The 17,602-nt window shown below is 38.2% G+C and overlaps 2 protein-coding genes across 2 annotated transcripts; one reads left to right on the top strand and one right to left on the bottom strand.

The window, feature by feature from the left end:
• The first annotated feature begins 220 nt into the window (after window positions 1-220).
• LOC133312335 (serine/threonine-protein kinase STN8, chloroplastic-like) lies at window positions 221-3,887 on the top strand. The gene is made up of 5 exons (XM_061513503.1): window positions 221-833; window positions 1,257-1,430; window positions 1,643-2,047; window positions 2,361-2,724; window positions 3,227-3,887. Exons 1-4 carry the CDS (start codon window positions 237-239, stop codon window positions 2,709-2,711), a joined length of 1,527 nt encoding a protein of 508 aa, XP_061369487.1. The 5' UTR covers window positions 221-236; the 3' UTR covers window positions 2,712-2,724; window positions 3,227-3,887.
• An 89-nt stretch (window positions 3,888-3,976) lies between these two features.
• On the bottom strand, window positions 3,977-6,281 carry LOC133312336 (mannan endo-1,4-beta-mannosidase 6-like). Its single transcript, XM_061513504.1, has 6 exons — window positions 6,133-6,281; window positions 5,748-6,012; window positions 5,319-5,513; window positions 5,015-5,137; window positions 4,672-4,883; window positions 3,977-4,450 (listed from the first exon to the last, which is right to left on the bottom strand). Exons 1-6 carry the CDS (start codon window positions 6,279-6,281, stop codon window positions 4,018-4,020), a joined length of 1,377 nt encoding a protein of 458 aa, XP_061369488.1. The 3' UTR covers window positions 3,977-4,017.
• Window positions 6,282-17,602: the final 11,321 nt, after the last annotated feature.

Here is a 17,602-nt window from a genome sequence, read left to right as displayed (position 1 = left end):
AAACATTACAAAAAAATGTTTAAAAACATTAAAAAATAAAAATTGCAGAATGTTGTATTTTTGGCTTTTAAGTTTGGTGGATGAGGTTGAGGGCTTTGAACCAAGAAAACAAAGAAGTCGTGTATAAAGTGAGGAGGAACACGTGGCAAAAGAACTACCTCTGTGACTTTACTTGTAGTTTTGTTTCTGATAAACCAAAGTTGAGTTGGGAGCATAAGCAATAAGCATTGTTTGGAATGAATGTGAATGTGATAGCTTCTCCTCTCCCCTCAACTGCAACTACTAAACTTCAACATAATCACATGGCATTATGCTTCTCTCCCTTGAAACCCACCACCCCATATAATGTTTCTTTCTTAACAAACCGTTTCAAGAGCAACTCTCCAAAATGTAATGCTTTTTTTGATAACGTGACCAAAGGTTTGTTGGAGAACAGTGTTAATCTGGACCAGTTTCCTGTTCTCCAATCAGGATTTGTGCAATTTCAGAGAGTAACTGAAGACTTATCAGAGATTCAGAAGTGGGGGTTTCTCATATTTGGTGGGTTAACATGGATATACTTAACTGCAAGACCAGGTGTTCTTATTGGTGCCATTGATGCATACCTTCTGGCTCCTCTTCAACTTGGTTTGGACAGTTTATCTGGAAGGAGAAACTTGAAGGGGAGTGATTTTGTGGTTGGAGATAAGCTTGGTGAAGGGTCATTTGGTGTTGTTTATTCTGGTGTTTTTGTCCCAAAGAATGTGGATGTAGAAGAGAGGGTGCAGAAGAGGGGAAAAGGCAAGGCAATAAAGTTGGATGTGAAATCTAAGGATAAAGTCATTCTTAAAAAGGTATACTTAAGATATTCATTTATTGTAAGATTTGCTTATCCAATGCTTCCTTGGCAAATGGGTTGTTGTTGTTGTTGGAACTTGGAACTGATTTTAAGGAAAGAATGGTGATCCTGTGTTGGTTTTTGTTTTATTATTTACACTTTGTTTGAACTCAATTGAAACTCTTTGCTGAGCATGTTTCTCACCTACCTGTACTTGATTGTGCTGCAATTATTTGTCCCCCTTTGTTTTTGTTCTGCATATTTTGGGTTTGACACCAAGTGTAAATATTTTAGCTGTTAAGTGAGTTTGATATTAGCATACTCTTTTTGGCATTTGATATCATGTCTAAACTAACACTTTATTTTCTGCATTTCCATTTATGTTTTTGATTAGAATGCGTATAAAAAGTATTTTGCAGCTGACTGATGGAATGTGCAGGTTAAGGTTGGAATCCAAGGGGCTAAAGAATTTGGTGATTTTGAGGAATGGTTCAATTACAGGCTATCTAGAGCAGCACCTGAAACATGTGCTGAATTCCTTGGAAGTTTTGTAGCTGATAAAACAAATTCACAGTTCACTAAAGGTGGAAAATGGCTTGTTTGGAAGTTTGAGGTGCTCTAACTGATATTTCTACTGCATAAACAACAGCCTTAGATTACCTAAGCATGCACTACTTAACTGTGATGTGAGGAGTTTGATAACTATCTTGTATGAGTGGTGTTAAATCTTATCTTGAAAATGTAGAAAATTAAATTTATCATCTTAGTCTGGTTTATTCCTTGATTTACTTAGATTAATTTAAAGGGTTGTGCATGATGTCACAGGGAGATCGTACTCTTGCTGACTACATGAAAGATCGCAACTTTCCTTCAAACCTAGAATTTGTCATGTTTGGACGTGTCTTGCAAGATGTAGACTCTTCTAAACGAAATGCATTAATCATCAAGCAAATAATGCGCCAGATCATTAGGTCTCTTAAGAAAATTCATGATACAGGCATTGTTCACAGAGATGTAAAGCCAGCCAACTTAGTGGTTACTAAACGGGGGCAGATTAAACTCATTGATTTTGGCGCAGCAGCAGACCTGCGGATTGGAAAGAATTATGTTCCGAACCTTGCCCTTTTGGATCCTGACTACCGCCCCCCAGAATTGTATGTACTCCCAGAAGAAACACCAAGTCCTCCACCAGAGCCAATTGCTGCTTTCCTTTCACCAATCCTTTGGCAGGTTTTATTACTTATACCCTACTTATGTAGTCAAAGTTAAGGTTCTTCTGCAGGGTTATCAGTTTTAGTGAAAAGATTTGTTCTTGGAGTCAAAATATTTATCAAATTAGTTAAGGCAGTATGTTGGCTAAGATCCATTCACAGACAGTAAAATTCTTTGGTGAATTACTATCTAGGAGCTTCTACTTAGACATTTCTAATTTAGGAACATTAACTAAATGAGAGGTTAATGTGTTAATCATATATTGACTGAATTAACCACTCTCCTATTGCATAGGAAGTGCTAAAGTGGAGTTATGTGATTATTGTTGCAGTTAAACAGCCCTGATCTATTTGATATGTATTCGGCTGGGATTGTACTCCTGCAAATGGCAATACCAACCTTGAGGTCTCCTTCTGCTTTGAAGAATTTCAATTTGGAAATAAAAACCTGTGGATATGATTTGAAAAAATGGAGGGACTATACTCGTCTCAGGCCAGACTTCCAGATTCTTGATAGTGAATCTGGTAGAGGGTGGGACTTAGCAACGAAGCTTATCTCTGAGAGAGGGTCCCTTAGAAGAGGACGTTTATCTGCTGCTGCTGCTTTGAGACATCCTTATTTTCTTCTGGGTGGTGATCAGGCAGCTGCAGTTCTTTCAAAATTAAGCTTAAGTAGAAAGTGAGCTGTTTAGCAATGTGAGTATATCATCCCATTTTCTGATTCTTTCATTTTTTCTTTATTCCCTGGTCAATCTGTCAGATTTATACAGTTAAGATTGAGCAGAATTTTTTGTTTCCTCTTGCTGCTGTCCATATTGGCTTCTGAAAATTTATCTAGAGTTATCTTACTGTTTCCATGACAAGAAACTAAGCAACATAATTTTAAAATTTGGATATCAAAACTGTGCTTTCTGTTTGACTTTATTAAACAGGATAAAAGAAAATCATTAATGTGAAAAGCTTGCAATTTATATCCACTCTCTTTTGCATCACAAGGTGAGGTAAAATCTACTGGTTGATGCAGAAGGTAGTCTCTCAATTAAGAAAACAGGTTTCTATTGGCCTTGGACTACTGATAATATATATGTCAAGATGGTTTACCAATTTATTATCTGTTCTTTTGTTGCGTAAGAAACATATCACTTTTGATTGAAGCTGTCTGTGGTTAATGTTATTGCATAATATTTATTTCCATCAGGAGGAGTACATTTGAATTCAAAGGTGTCACACGGCATGCCCACATAACTTATGAATTGACAACTATCACTTATAAGATTGTGTTCCATTTTTTCTCTGTTTGGGTTTTCCTCCCGAAGTTTAAATCAAGGGGAGATTTTCTACACAAGTTCAGGCTTAGGCTTACAGTAAGCCTGAGGAAAGTTATATCCTACAAAAGGAAAAAAGTATTGCTGCTGTATAGATTTATATCTTTTGTGCAACCTATATGACAACAACTTCTAGCAGGAACTCATAATGGTTGTAAGAGCTTAATCAGTCTTCTCTCATGGTTTCTTTCTACAAGAGGTGAATTCTTGAAGATTGGCAGGACCTCTCATGTAATACCATAACTTCGGGTTCTATGGCTTGAAACAAGATATAGAGTTAAGGGAAGCTGCAATTTTTTGACCTTGTGATTTCTGGTGTCTTACTAATTAGATGAAACTTCCATCCAAATGAGATTATGCATTCAATTCCATATGGAACTTTGATTTGAGTAGTGTTCTTGTACCAAATGGTGCTTCTTATGGCTTTCAAACGTGTTATTATCAATAAAATAACAATAGTACTGCACCCCTTAAGTCCTAGCTTATTTTACCAATTGCCACACATATGTCAGAACATACAGAGTAAAGACACTATTGGCATCATTACAAACCCTCGTATTTATGTCCTCTCTTCATTTTCAAACTGAAGTTGAAACTATTGCATCCACTACGATAAAGACATGCTGTTTACATAACAATAATTGGCTACCTTCCGCATATGGTGTTAGAGTTCTTCGTGATAGAGTATTTTTTCCAACACATTTTTCTTCTTACAACCCCAGTGGCATTTCTTAGAACACAAGGAGTTGAATAGAGCAAGCCTTGTGGATTGAAGGGATATAATGCTTGACGTGGAAGGAGATTTTGACAGAACAATTGCATATCCATCATCCATGTAATCCGTTCCATCAGGAAAGAGCTGCCACAAAAGGCTTCCAGCCCCACTACCTCCTTTCTTTGTAGAGTTTAGGATGGTCTTGTACACACTGTTTATAAGGTTGTCTCTATATGTTGAATTATAGCCAGGATCTTTTGCAGATACACCAAACTCAGCAAAAATAATTGGCATTCCAAGATACTTTTCAGCATCCTCTATGTGGGCTTCCATCCAAGACTTAATAAATGGGAGATGGGTATCACCAATTGATTGTGAAATCCTTCAACCAGATAATTAATTAAGTTAGAAACTGATATTTTCATATCTAAAGGTATGGAATGTGAATGTTAGAAAATTAGAAGAACAAGAGAGTATATCTACATGCACTTGCGTATGAATATGATAAGATAAATGTTAAAAGTTTGCAGAAATGGTTGGCAGAAGTTCAGTTTTATAATAGCGTAACATACTTTAGTAAAAGTCATCATTGAACAAACTTACCAAGAGTCTGGATATATGTGAACAGAAGCAAAGTCGACGCCTAGAACCTGGTGGTTCCTGATAAAATCAGTTCCAACCTGTTGAGCATAAGAATTTGGGTTGAACTGAAATCTCTGAGGGGTCGAGGGGCCATAAAATCCTTCCAGTCCAATCTCCACTAGGTGTTTTGGATCAATGCTCTTCACATAGAATGCCATTTCTTTTATCCAATCCTACAATATATTCAGTGGAGTAAAAAATGTGATATCATAGAAAGAACTGATTAATTGAAGGCAATTGTATGCACAGGTCCATAGGACCATTATTTTTTTGGCGGAAGGCAAATGTTTTTGGAGGAGCAAACCTGTAACTTATCACCTGAGGAGTCTGAGGTGCATCGAGGTTCATTCATCAGTTCCCAAGCAAAAATTGTTGGATCTTCCTTGTAAGTGATATTTGTGAATGTATTAACCCTATTGAGCACCGTCTACACAATGAAAAGTAGTATTGGAACCAAGTTAGTTCAGAGGAATCAAAAAGAAAAAAACAGCATGTATTAATTTTGAAGCAGTTGAGCATTGCAGCACATCACAAACAAACTTCAACTCTGGTGTCCAATTCCAAGTAACGAAAGGTGGTTTTGATCTTTTGCATTGGAGGGAACTTGCCTTAACATGGGCCTTGTAGTAGCTTCTGAGAGTTTGATGTGAGAAGAAGTCATCATCAGAGGTCAAGTTAAGGCCAGCAGCATTGCCCCATTTGACATACTGTGCTTTGCCACCATAAGCCTCCCAGTTGTTAACAAGTGATAGCACGAGCCTGATTTTGTATTTCTTTGCTTCACTTACCACAAAATCCAGGGCCTGTGATTTCCAACAATAAAATGGAATTACATGAGGAATGCTATTTATAGAGTTTCACATTATCATGATTTAAAAATCAATAACCACAAGAAGCCTATGCAGGCAAACCTACTTAACTCATTTAGTATGTTGCAATCAATGGTGGCAAATAGTTGATCATGCTAGAGAAAATCAAAATCACTGACTAATATAGGATATAAAAAGCACTGAAAATAACAAGTTGTTAAGAAGCACCTTGAATACGTTTTCATCATAAACTGATGGAGATTTCTGAAGGGCTCGCCATTGGCCATCATTGAATGCCCAAGTCCTACAAACTGTCAGACCCACTGAAGATGCATGTTTGAACACCTCAGTGACCTTTCCTCTGGTGGACTCATCCGCAGCAAATACCATCAACCAGTAAGTGTTGAATCCATTAACATAGAAAGGTTGGTCATTCACCACAAACTGGTTTCCTTTTGTTTGTATCATCTGCCATTCACCTTCTTCCATTTCACTGCTTAAACCAAGAAAAGAAAAACCTTATATTTAACTGCCAAAGTTAAAGGGAACAAAACATATGGATTGTGGAACTTAAGTACTAACTAGAGGGTGAAAAAAACTTTATAATACATACCCATAACTTAAGATAGAATTTGCTACATGATTTCTTTCCCATTCTTCATATTCACTGCCATCTAATGCAGTTGAGCTTAAACTTTTAGTAAGAATCAGAAAAAGAACCAATGAAATAGCACCTAATCCGAATCTCTTGTGTGTCTCCATAGAGCTATTAACCTGGCCACGGAATCCATGCTCTTTTGGACCACATTATATATATGATCATCCTAAGTTTTCATCCAAATAAGTGGATCAAAGACAGAAGAGTAGTGTGCAAGTTCAGATCATGTTTCAACTATAGCTTTAAAGCGAAGAAAAGTTTCCATTCTGTTCTCTTCCATTGTTGAAGAATGGATAGGCAAGTCAAGGGTATGAGTAAAGTAGCATTAATGTGAGTCCTAACTCCTAAGGTACGTTCAAGTGGGTTCCACAAACCAAAATTGGGAAACCTGGATGCTTTGTTAGAATTGAAACTAGCTGTTATAGGAATCATATAATTTGAAAATCATTACAAATAAAAATACATTGGATAATCTCACCAAGTTTCTTCTATCATCCCTTATCTAAAATAACGACTTTATAATTAAACCTAGTTGTGATGTCTCCATCAGATACATTTCGTTGATGATAAGAATGTATAGAATGGAGAAAACAAAAAGAACATACCAGTGTCTGTGTGTTGTGCCCATGTAGCTGTCTCTTCTCTGCTGAAACCTAGCTGGACATGGTTGATCCTTTGTTGAGGAAAAGCAGAAAAATGGGGTGAGATGAGTTGATCAAAGCAAAATAGCAAATAAAATAAAGGGAAGGTGGGTTTGAAGTGTCACTCTTTGCATATCTAAGGGAAGCATGTCAACGTTGTTTGTGACACTTTACCAGTAACCTATGATATTTTGTAAGAACAGAAAGATATATTAATGAATGCCGCCAAAGTCATCAATTATATTTTTGGAACCATTGGTGGTGCTTATGCTAGCTAGTTGTCCTTGATATTTTGTTTGGTTGTGGACAAGAACTTGTTCACACCTGTTCTTATATATATGTTCTCATGATTAGTGTGAAATCCTTGAATCTTTTAGAATTCTTTGAGCATTTTGATTTACTAGATTAGAATTTGTACCAGATTCAGAAAATCCTTGATCAGAAGCCCCACATGCAGATTTGATCTTGTTACCTTTTGTTCATTTTGGTTAAGATCCACATTGCCTTGAAATCAGATTTTTTTTTATAATGTTTCTTCTATGCTTTTATATTATAAATGAAGGTTAATATGTGAATATCATCGTTATCGAACGACAAGAAATAATACCACTTATTTGCAAGCATTTCAGAATGAGATTATTCGATCCATTTTTTTTTTTAAGAGAAGTATATCTTGAAATTAAGTTTGCTTTATGTGGATTATGTCCACTTGCATTAAGCCCTACCTTTTAGGCCCAACATGGCTCATTAATATTTCTTTCATAAGTTTTAGGGCTTTATACCCGAGGTTCCAAAATTCGTAGAGAGAACAATTGGTGGGTTTCACGAGCATTTTTTTTTTTTTTTTAAGAAAAAAAAAAGGTTCGACACAATTTTCGAAGGGTCGCCAGAGAAGTGTTTTTTCCTAAGTTTTATGTGCAAAATAGTTTTATCAGAATTAAAAATAACTATTTATGATAACAAAGAAAGGAAAATGTTTGTTATTTCATTTTCATTTTTTTAATAGAATATGAAAACTTTGTGTTATATTAGGATTTATAACTTAGATTAAAGGTACATTTTGTTCTGGATACTATTCACTTACGCCCACTGGATGAGTCCAATCGCCTAAAGCCCATATCTAGAACTTTCTAGAGGGCACCGAGGCTCATCACTGGGACATTTTCCATCCTGCACTGCTGCCCCGGGAGCAGCTTGATGAGACAGCTCATGGGCTGACCAGCTCAAGCCCCCATGCAAGAGAGAACTCTCCTCTCTAAATACCCCTCTCACACATAGAGAGAGGGGATATCTTCTTCCCCACTCTCATATGCTGTCACTCTGCCTCTATGCAGAGCCCTCACACACACTCCCCCTTTGAGCACATACATGGGAAGCTTCACTAGTGGCTTGGTTTCTACCAAGACCACTATGGACACCCCCTATATTAAGATACTTCACCCTCCATGGAACACATCTATGTACCACTACGAGTACATTGACGCCGTCTGTGAGAAACGACAAACTCCGATTCCCATTTCTTTACCGGAAGTTCAAAGAAAGCTATGAACTCCCTTTTTCCCAGTTTAACAACCCACAAAGGTTCAGACCTAGACTCTTCTCCAATAGAAGAAGGAAAACCCAAATCTACAGAACGAAGAAGGAAAGTAAGCAACATCAACTCAAGTCTCCAACCGATCACCAGAATACCGACCAGAAAAACAAGATGAAAAGCCACCATTAACAAGGATTTCTAACCGGTCACCACGAAATGCAAGGCGACCAGATCAACTAAATCAGCAGACACTCATCATCAGGTCTTTAACATTTGCTGGTCGCCAAAGGCGCTAGAGAGAGGGCAGACCATAAAGCTCCAGGAACCACCGCCACCACCACCGGAACAAGCACTGCCGCCAACTTCTTCAATACCTTATGCACAGTCTTCAACTTCTTTTTATCAAGGTGCAGTTCGACATTAGCTTGGTGACAAATTTGACAGTTGCAATCTTGAAGTCCGGGCAAACCCAAGCAACTAAAGATGATGCAAAGATAAAACATGCAATCGGTGCATTCTCGCGGGGTCCACTCCCAAATGCCTTACCAAATACGTTTTACAAGGTACTATCTTCTTTAATGAATGTCAGACATCTATAGAAAGCTTTCCTGCAGGTCTATTGTTTTCTTTAATGAATGCTTAACACCTATGGACATGTACTATCTTCCTATTTCCCCCAATAAAATAATATATTGGGTTTAACATGCTTTAAATCAAAGTCTAAGGCTTTTCTGACTAGCCAAAGCCACGTGAAGTTCTATCCAAATTCTTCACCCAAGCTGTGGGACCCATGAGTGCTTTTATCAACAAAAAAGTTTAAAGCTTCTTTATCTTACTGGAACCCACGTGAAGTTAGTATTGATATGGTGAGACGTTGGCAAAGTAAGATTTGTAAACCCAAAATAGCCATCAACTTTTTTATCATGAGACTCGCCTCCTAGCAAAAAATTGTGAATGAAAGCCATTCATGTGGAGCCCATCAGCTCTTCTTTGCCGACCTTGGAACTCTGGCGATGATCAGTTTGAAAGAAAGAGCAAATGATGAGACATGAGTCATGACAACTCCATGCACAAGCTCGCCTCCTAAAGCCAAGAAATAGTGACCGCCCAAAGAAGCTCCCTGACCGCCCAAAGAAGCCACCACCCCTCACGCCAAGTACCAGAAAGCCAGTAGCTAGTCGCCCAAGGAAAAAGTCAACCGCCCAACATTTGTCAATCGCCAAAATATCAGCCTCCAAGAAGAAACAACCGCCCAACACATGGTCGCCAAATGAGGAGTCTCTTGTTGAGCACCATTACCTCTATTCAGAACGGTACGCCGTCGCCCTTTAGAAATCACCATGATGGTCGCCCTGATAGCCACCACCAACCACCGCCCAGAAGGTCTCAACGCCAGGGAGCATAGCAACCGCCCAAAGGTGATCCCACCCCCAAAGAAGTCGTCGCCCACCGCCCACCAGAAGGTCTCAATACTGGTCAGCACCATGGGAGCCCAAATCGATGAGCCATTCTCAGGACACAGAATTGGAGCCCAAATTATGGTCCCAGTCCACGATTCTTTCCTACTATATGATAATAAGACCATGATAATTATAATTGCCAAACAAGTAACTGCCCCATATCATTAATAATAACCGTTAATAGAACATATATAAGAAGGAAGATAAAGTTAAAAGAGGATTAAGTTCGGATCAACCATAAGCACTATCAAACTGATTTAACCTTTAATGTTCACATAGAACATTTGGCGCAGTCTGTGGGAACTGTAAAGTTTATTCCCACCATTTTTAATGGCTAGTAATAATGTTCACGAGCGAAGAGTAGAAAACGGTCCACTCTCAGCGGAGGATGAGGAAAATTCTTTCCGATCTAAAGCTAGGAGCTGTTCTCTAAACACTATTGGACAGTCATTGATCTAGTTAGCAGAAGATATCAGAAATAGACATTACAACGAAAGGAGAAGGAGGAGACACTGTTCAGAAGAAAGACCACAACATGAGAACATGCATTAGCAGGAAAATCCCAAAAGAGGTTCGCAATCTCTTGCTCCCAATTACATTCCTCTGTCTCATCCCTGAAGACCAGAGGGTACACGTCAGGAAGACAATCGTCATCATCACTCTGGGGAGTCAAGGAGTCCACCATGAAGGCCAGTTAACAGAAGTAGAGGTTGAGAAGTTATCCAGAGAAATCAAGAGCGAGTACATGTTGAATACACTCGCGAGTCAGATAGGAATGTGCAGTACTAGGAAAGAAGGGATTATGGGCACCATCAGGCTCAGCAGGACGGAGATAGGTATGACTTTTACAGACTTTAAGATGCTCGCCAAGAGAACTAGCCTAAGTTTAGTCGTCAGCAATATGCTCGACAAGAAGAAGGCCAGCGTAATATTCGAGGACGTCATTACGATTATTAAGAGGACCGACAACCAGAGGCTGGTGGGTTCCATCATGCTCGTCAAGAGGAGTACTAACACAAGGTGCCCTGACATCACCATTCTTTCATTTTCGCCGAAGCATCTTTTCCAGTATCAAGAATCGTTTCGATCTATAACAGGTAAGTTCACTCACTTTCCTATCCTCATTCTTTAGTCTCTATTTTGTAAACTTGTTGGTTGTCTTGTATTCTTCATTGTGCTGTCTGTATTTTCGCTACAATGAACCCTCAAAGTACATTAAAGGATATCTTGAATAAAAAAGACGTTTCAGATCAATTAGATACCTTCACTTTGTGAGAAAACTATGCTCATTTTACTAAGAGTTTTAGCCCTCATAGAGCCCATTTGATCCCTTTACGGGGTTTAAGACGAATTAGAATATCTTTGCGTCCTCGGTCAACTTCAGATACTACATTATCTTTTAATTCAAGTTCCGAGTTAGAGTCTAACTATGTCTTTCCTTCTAGGAACATGTCGAGGAATCGCCCTTATCGCTCGCTTCCCGCTTCTCATTTTGCTCTTCCGCCTAACTTGTTCGTCTTATGAAAATGATCTGGCTGCCTTGCAGTCTGCATTACACTCATTATCTTTGTCTCATGACCCAATGATTACTTCTTTCCGGGTTGAAGTCCTTGGCGAGAACGAAAGAATCTGTTCTCCTTTCGGGGAAGGTGACGATGTTTTCTACTTTATGTATAAGTATTTATTCTCAGAACTTAAAATTCGACTACCTTTTACTGACTTCCAAATGGAAGTTCTGCATTATCTTGATGTTTCATCTTCTCAACTTCATCCTAACAGATGGTGTTTTTTAAGAATTTTTGAACTAATTTGCTGGGCTTATGAGTTCACCTATTCTGCTCGGGTGTTTTTCTGTCTTTTTGTGGTGTTTCGCAATGCCATTGAGAAAGGGAGTACCCGCCACAGTTGGGTTTCTTTAAAAGCTCGCCCTAGATTAAAATGGTGTACCATATTTGAAGATAAATGAAAAAACTTTAAGGAAAATTACTTCAAAATTTGCACTCGTAAAACTCTCCCTTCTACTCCATATGCTTTTTCCTCGTCTTCTAAAAAAATGTAGCACTTTCAGCCTTCTTTTTGGATCAAGGCGGACTTCCTCGGTTCCCTTTATCTTGAAACTGAGCTCACTATACTCCTTAAGCTCATGTGTTCCTATATAATCTGAAGAATTTATCGGGCAACGAACTTGAAACTTATGATTGGTTTAAAATCCTAGCCTGTCAATTGACAAAGGAGAACGCTTCTATTGCTCCTCGACCAATTCTAGAAAATGGGCATTCATTGGAATGTTTTCGAAGAAAATTTAGTAAGTAAATATTAATATATTGTCTGAAGCCAGTTTATTTGTAATTTCTAAATATCCTCTGTCTTTAAGATAAAACAATGGATCCACGTTTTTTTGCTCGGATGAAGAAGAGTGCTAACGTTAAATGGATTACTATAAAAACTACTTCTGTTTCTTCTGAAAAGAACTCTCTTTCCACCACTCCGGCTACATCTGCTACCGGTTTCGCCCCCATAGATGCTGTCCTAATTGATGTGGATACCCAAGTTGATTCTGGCGACATCCGCCACAGAAAATGTGTCCGGGTAACTGAACCGGAAAAGGACCAGAGTGTTGCGGTTGACAAATCTCTGACACCGGCAACTTCTCTTAGCACTCCACAAACTTTGGCCCATAATCTCCTTGATAAGTTATAACCTTGTTTTATAGTAGGTCTTCGGGATAAATGAGATAAGATTTCCCTAGATCAACTTATAAACAAGTTTTCAGATCTTCGAGATACTAACATTCGAGAGGCCTACTTTTTTCAAAAGGCTTTCTTAGCTCTTGCTGATCATCACTAACTTCTGTCTGATATCCATGACCTTCAAATTTTCCAAAACAAATTTAGCACGGAACAAACTGCTCTTAAAAAGTGGGTTGAATCTGCCAAGTTTGTTGCTCATGGATTTCAAATACAGCTGAAAGAAGCTCAAACTTCTAAGACAACCACTGAGAAGACAGCTAAGTTGGTTCGGGAAAAGTTAAAATTTGCTGAGCATAATTATTCCGAGCTGATGAAAGAACGAAATCAACTTAAAAAAAATCTAGAAGACTCGGACCTCCATGTAGCCGAGTTGGAACTAGAAGTTGATACCATGAAATAAAAAATAACAGACCTAGAAAAGCCCACGGCTGACATGGACAGTAAATATGAAGCTTATGGTCACTAGATTCGCGGTTGGGTACTGGATCAAGTTGGCTTCTACAACCCGGGAGTTGTTCTCTGTGACTTAAACAAAATCAAAACTTTTAACTTTGTGGAAGACGGTAATTTGTGCACATACGACGAGGATGGCCAAAAATTCATCCATGCATCTCGCTCCTCTGAGGTCGGCACTATTAACCCGGACTCCATAAATGTTACGAGCTCGAAAGTTACTCCTAGAGAAAATCAGGATGCTTAATAGGTAGTATGCCACCTTTTTTATTTGTACCTTTTTTCTGTACTAAACAATAATCGCTTTTGTTAAATTTTTACTCTTTGCTTTTATTTCTTCATGCTTTTTATCTTTTATCATATTTGCCATTGTAATTTTACTCGCTTCCTAATACTAATTGAATGGGTTCCCTAGAGTCCATAAAAAGCGTCCAGAGTCTTACATTTTGCTTGCTTCCGAGTATAAATTGTATTTTGCTCGCTTCCGGGTAGGAATTGAACGGGTGCCCAGGAGTCCATCTCAGGCGTCAAGGGACTTTTATTATTCCCGCTTCCGGGTAAGAATTGAACGGGAGCCCAGGAGCCCATCTCAGGAGTCAAGGGACTTTTATTTGCCCGCTTCCGAGTAGGAATGAAACGGGTGCTCAAGAGTCCAACTCTGGCGTCAAGGGACTTCTATTTGCCGGCTTCCGAGTAGAAATTGAACGGGTGTCCAAGAGTCCATTTCTGGCGTCAAAGGACTTCTATTTTGCCCGTTTCCAAGTAGAAATTGAACGAGTGCTCAAGAGTCCATCTCTGGCATCAAGGGACTTTTACTTCTTTCTGTACATGAATTGTTTTATCGGAACTCGCTAATATTATTTGCTTAAAATTCAAGAATACAAATTAACTGAAATTCAAACATACACATTTTATATCTAAACTTTAAATTTAAATTCTTCTTATTTAAACATAAAACTTAATACTCCCTACATCTACTCTAGACAAGACTTGAAATCAAAAAATTCATTCCTAAAAATAAAACAATCTGAGTGAGTTCCTTGCTTTTGAAAACTTAACTGAAATACCTCACCAATTTATCCGTGTTCCAATGCATTGGAATCGATTTTCCATCTAAATGCTCGAGTTGATAGGCTTCTGTATGAGTGTGAGCTGCTACTCTATAAGGGCATTTCCAATTAGCTACCAACTTTCTGTCCGCCGCATTCTTATTTCCTATATCTGCTCTCCTCAACACTAAGTCTCCGAGTTCAAAAGATCTATTTTTCACAGCTCGGTTATATCTGGTCGCTGCACACTACTTGGAAGCCATATCTAATATAGAAGTTTTTTCTTTTTCCTCTTCCAACAAATGTAAATCAATCTTCATTAATTCACCATTTACTTCTTCTTTTCTTCCTCCCCAATCTTCCTCCTCCAAGAAGGCTCTCCAACTTCAACTAGTAACATTCCATAAATCCATAAGTCATCTTAGAAGGAGTTTTCTGAGTACTAGATTGGATTGATGTCTTGTACACCCATAACACATTGTCAAGCTCTTCTAGCCATTTGCCTTTGCGGCTTTTGACTCTACTCTTCAATCCGTTAGTGAGGTTTTTATTAGCAGATTCCACCTGGCTGTTTGTCTGTGGATGTTCCACTGCCGAGAAACGATGCTTTACACCCAAGTCGGCTACTGCTTGTCAGATTTTTTCTCTCTATAAATTGGGTTCCATTGTCCGTAATGATTATTGCATGTATGATGTTGGGTGTGAACTTGTTGGTTGCTTAGATGTTCTTTTAAAGATGTTCCCTGTATTTAGTTCATCAAGAGAAAACACATTCATTCTCTTGATTTCAACCCAAGTGCGCAAGTGCACGCATCAAGTAATAAATTGGATTATTAATGCCCAGATTATCGTTCCCACGAGGATAGAACTCTAAATAATACCTTGAACTATTTTACAAAGAATTAAAATGAAAAGAAAAGATAGTATTTGAATTGTTTGGTCATTTCGTTCCACAAATAACTTAGCCCATGGCTATAACTATAAACATAATTATTCCAAATCGAAATCCCATAGACCCGAGATTTAGTTTAGAGATAACGACTGGAAGAGAAGAGAAAAGAAGTAAAAACTTATATTAATAAGAAACAAGATTAGGTTACAACAAAATAAAATGGAGAAGTATGGTAATTGCTCGTGAGGAGTCTCAAATGGGTGATACAGAATAGAGGAAGGGTTGTTGTCACTTAATTATTGCTAAAAACTATACAACTGAAAAGTAGAAACTAAAACTGAAACTAAGTGATCTCTTCTTATGGAATTCGATCTTTTCTTCGTGTTGGAACGTCTTATTTATAGGCTAGAAGAGGGGATGGCAAAACTTGTAATTTTATTTGAGTTGCTTTCTTCATTGCATGGGAGGGGCGGTGTGAACAATGCTCTTTTGAGAGACAAGTTGCTGGATATGACACTTATTGTTGAGATTTGTCTTTCCTTCTGCACTTCCCATGCTTACTTTTCCTCTCACCCAATGGTAACTCTTTATTCTCTGCTACGCACGTTTCTTTCTGCTTTTTGGAAGCTTCTTTTCAATGTTTCCTGCAAAGTGGTCAGAGAGATTGAGTTAGTAGAGAAGGTGTATTTAATGAATCAATCTGTTCCCCTTTTTCCTATATTTCTCAAATGATTACCTCATCATCTGTTCCTTACTGTGTTTTTGTTATAAAGATCTAAACATGTGTTTTTAATACAAAAGTTGGGCACCAGATGAAGGAACAAATGGCTTTTTATTGCCAAAATGAGCTTAGATGGGAACAAATTTTCGTCCCATCTAATATCCCAAAACTAAACTGTTGGTTGTCCTCAAACAACTCAGAGATAATGGTTAGGCTGCTCAATTTCAAAGAAAAGCTCAACATTAGAATCTTAACTAATAAGAAACATAATTATATTCAAAAACAAATTACTATTCATAGATGGCAGAGTAGAAAAATTCTTCCAAGGTAAGTGAAGATTACTGATCTTCTGTCTCACTCTCACTTAGGGTTAGTGTTTCTCTGTCCATTCCTAGATGTGATTCTTCATACTTGCTTATCTGTTGCTTTCCTAAGAGGTATGTGTGTCTTTCAATCCAAAGGACTTTCGTGGGGAGGAATTATGGAATGGGAACAAAAGCTAATGTGAGTACTCGTCTTGGGTCAAGGAATGTTTGCATTAACTTTTCTGCTGAGAGTTGGACTCTTATGTTGGGGAACACCTTTTTCTTTATTTTTCTACCTTCTTTTCTTCCTTTGAAGGAATCTTGTTTGGTATTTTCTTCTGAATTTTTTTGAATGGTTGTTCCTATTTCCTTTTTCTTTGTCCGTACTGCTCATTTTGCTGTTGTTCCTTGACCTTTAGTTTGACCTGAAGGTTTGTATGTGTCTATATGAATGTGTTGATGGAGGTGTTTGGGTGTTATTGTGAGGGAACAATTGTTTTAGTAGGTGTCCTTATTCTTTTGGAATTCACTCGTTCCTCAGCAGTACTTTCAGCATAAAAGCAAGTTCAGAAGTTTCATTGTGGTTACACCTTGGAACGCTCTCATAAGTAAATGTTTGGCATTTTTCGTTCCTCACCTGCTAGTTCACACAGATCAGCGTCCTTCAAAAATCTGAGGATTAAATTTATTTCTCTGTCCCTACTTCCAGAATTCAAAGTAAGAATAACAATTATCACTCACTGATTTTATATTCCATGCATTTATTTATTCAAACTTGCACAACCATACTACTATAATTAAAATGTTTGTTCAAAACAGCTTGAATTTTTACTAAGCAAAAAGAATTTTTCTATTCATAAGTGAAAAGTTTTACACTAGGAAACATAAAACAGAAGGAATTGAAAATTTGTAGTAAAAGAGAAATAACAGCAAAATGCAATAAAAAGAAAAAGTAGGGTTTTCCTCCCTTCATTGTGATGGCCTCTTCTCCAGGCTTTTATTATTCTCTTTATCCCTTTTCTCATCAATCTCCTCTTGTGTTAATGGCCTCATTCGCAGCTGATCTTGCAACTTCTTTAGTTCAGCTTCAGGGAGCCATTTCTTAGCTTCTTTCAAGAGGTCACTGGCTACAGCAGTGATGTGTTCCATGGTAGCCCTCATCATTACTCTGCCATTGTGAATATGCACCAATTAGTCTTCCACATCCAGCACTCTATCCTCTAGCTGAGTGATCTTTTCTTCTAAGAACGTACCAAAGACCTTGAAAGCCTCTTTGGTCTCTTTTCGTTCCTCAGCATCTTTGATGAGGAGGCTTCTGAATTATAACTCAGCCCTGGTGTTATGCAGTGAGTGAGCATGTTTTAAGGCATCAGCTGCACCTCTGACTTCATTCCTGACAGCTTGTAGAGTTGGTGCAGAGGGTGTAGCCTTGGTGTTTCTGATGGTGGCATTGACAGAGTTAAGGAACTGCTCTCTCTGCCTTTTGTTGTTCTTGAAATTAGGTGAAGGCAGTGGAGAGCTGCTCTACTCCGTTCCTCAGAGCTTTTAGTTCTTCTGTGGTACTGGAGATGTCTATCTGAGGAACAGATAGTTCTTCATGAAGCAGTTTTTCCATTTTCT

Source organism: Gastrolobium bilobum, unplaced genomic scaffold, assembly GCF_033153095.1.
Source record: "Gastrolobium bilobum isolate Gb01-03AN ecotype WA unplaced genomic scaffold, APGP_CSIRO_Gbil_v1 utg5831, whole genome shotgun sequence".
Taxonomy (NCBI): Eukaryota; Viridiplantae; Streptophyta; class Magnoliopsida; order Fabales; family Fabaceae; genus Gastrolobium; species Gastrolobium bilobum.
Note: the sequence above shows the minus strand (reverse complement) of the source record. Positions and strands in the feature narration are given on the sequence as shown.

Bases quoted from the DNA above. Each gene is read 5' to 3' on its own strand.
- LOC133312336 (XM_061513504.1), bottom strand. From the start codon at position 6,281: ATGGAGACACACAAGAGATTCGGATTAGGTGCTATTTCATTGGTTCTT. The intron at 5,138-5,318 runs GCAAGTTCCCTC...TTCATTGTGTAG, and splicing joins ACTACAAGGCCCATGTTAAG to ACGGTGCTCAATAGGGTTAA. The intron at 4,451-4,671 runs GTAAGTTTGTTC...ATCTGGTTGAAG, and splicing joins CACATATATCCAGACTCTTG to GATTTCACAATCAATTGGTG.
- LOC133312335 (XM_061513503.1), top strand. From the start codon at position 237: ATGAATGTGAATGTGATAGCTTCTCCTCTCCCCTCAACTGCAACTACT. The intron at 1,431-1,642 runs GTGCTCTAACTG...ATGATGTCACAG, and splicing joins GGCTTGTTTGGAAGTTTGAG to GGAGATCGTACTCTTGCTGA. The intron at 2,048-2,360 runs GTTTTATTACTT...TTATTGTTGCAG, and splicing joins TTTCACCAATCCTTTGGCAG to TTAAACAGCCCTGATCTATT.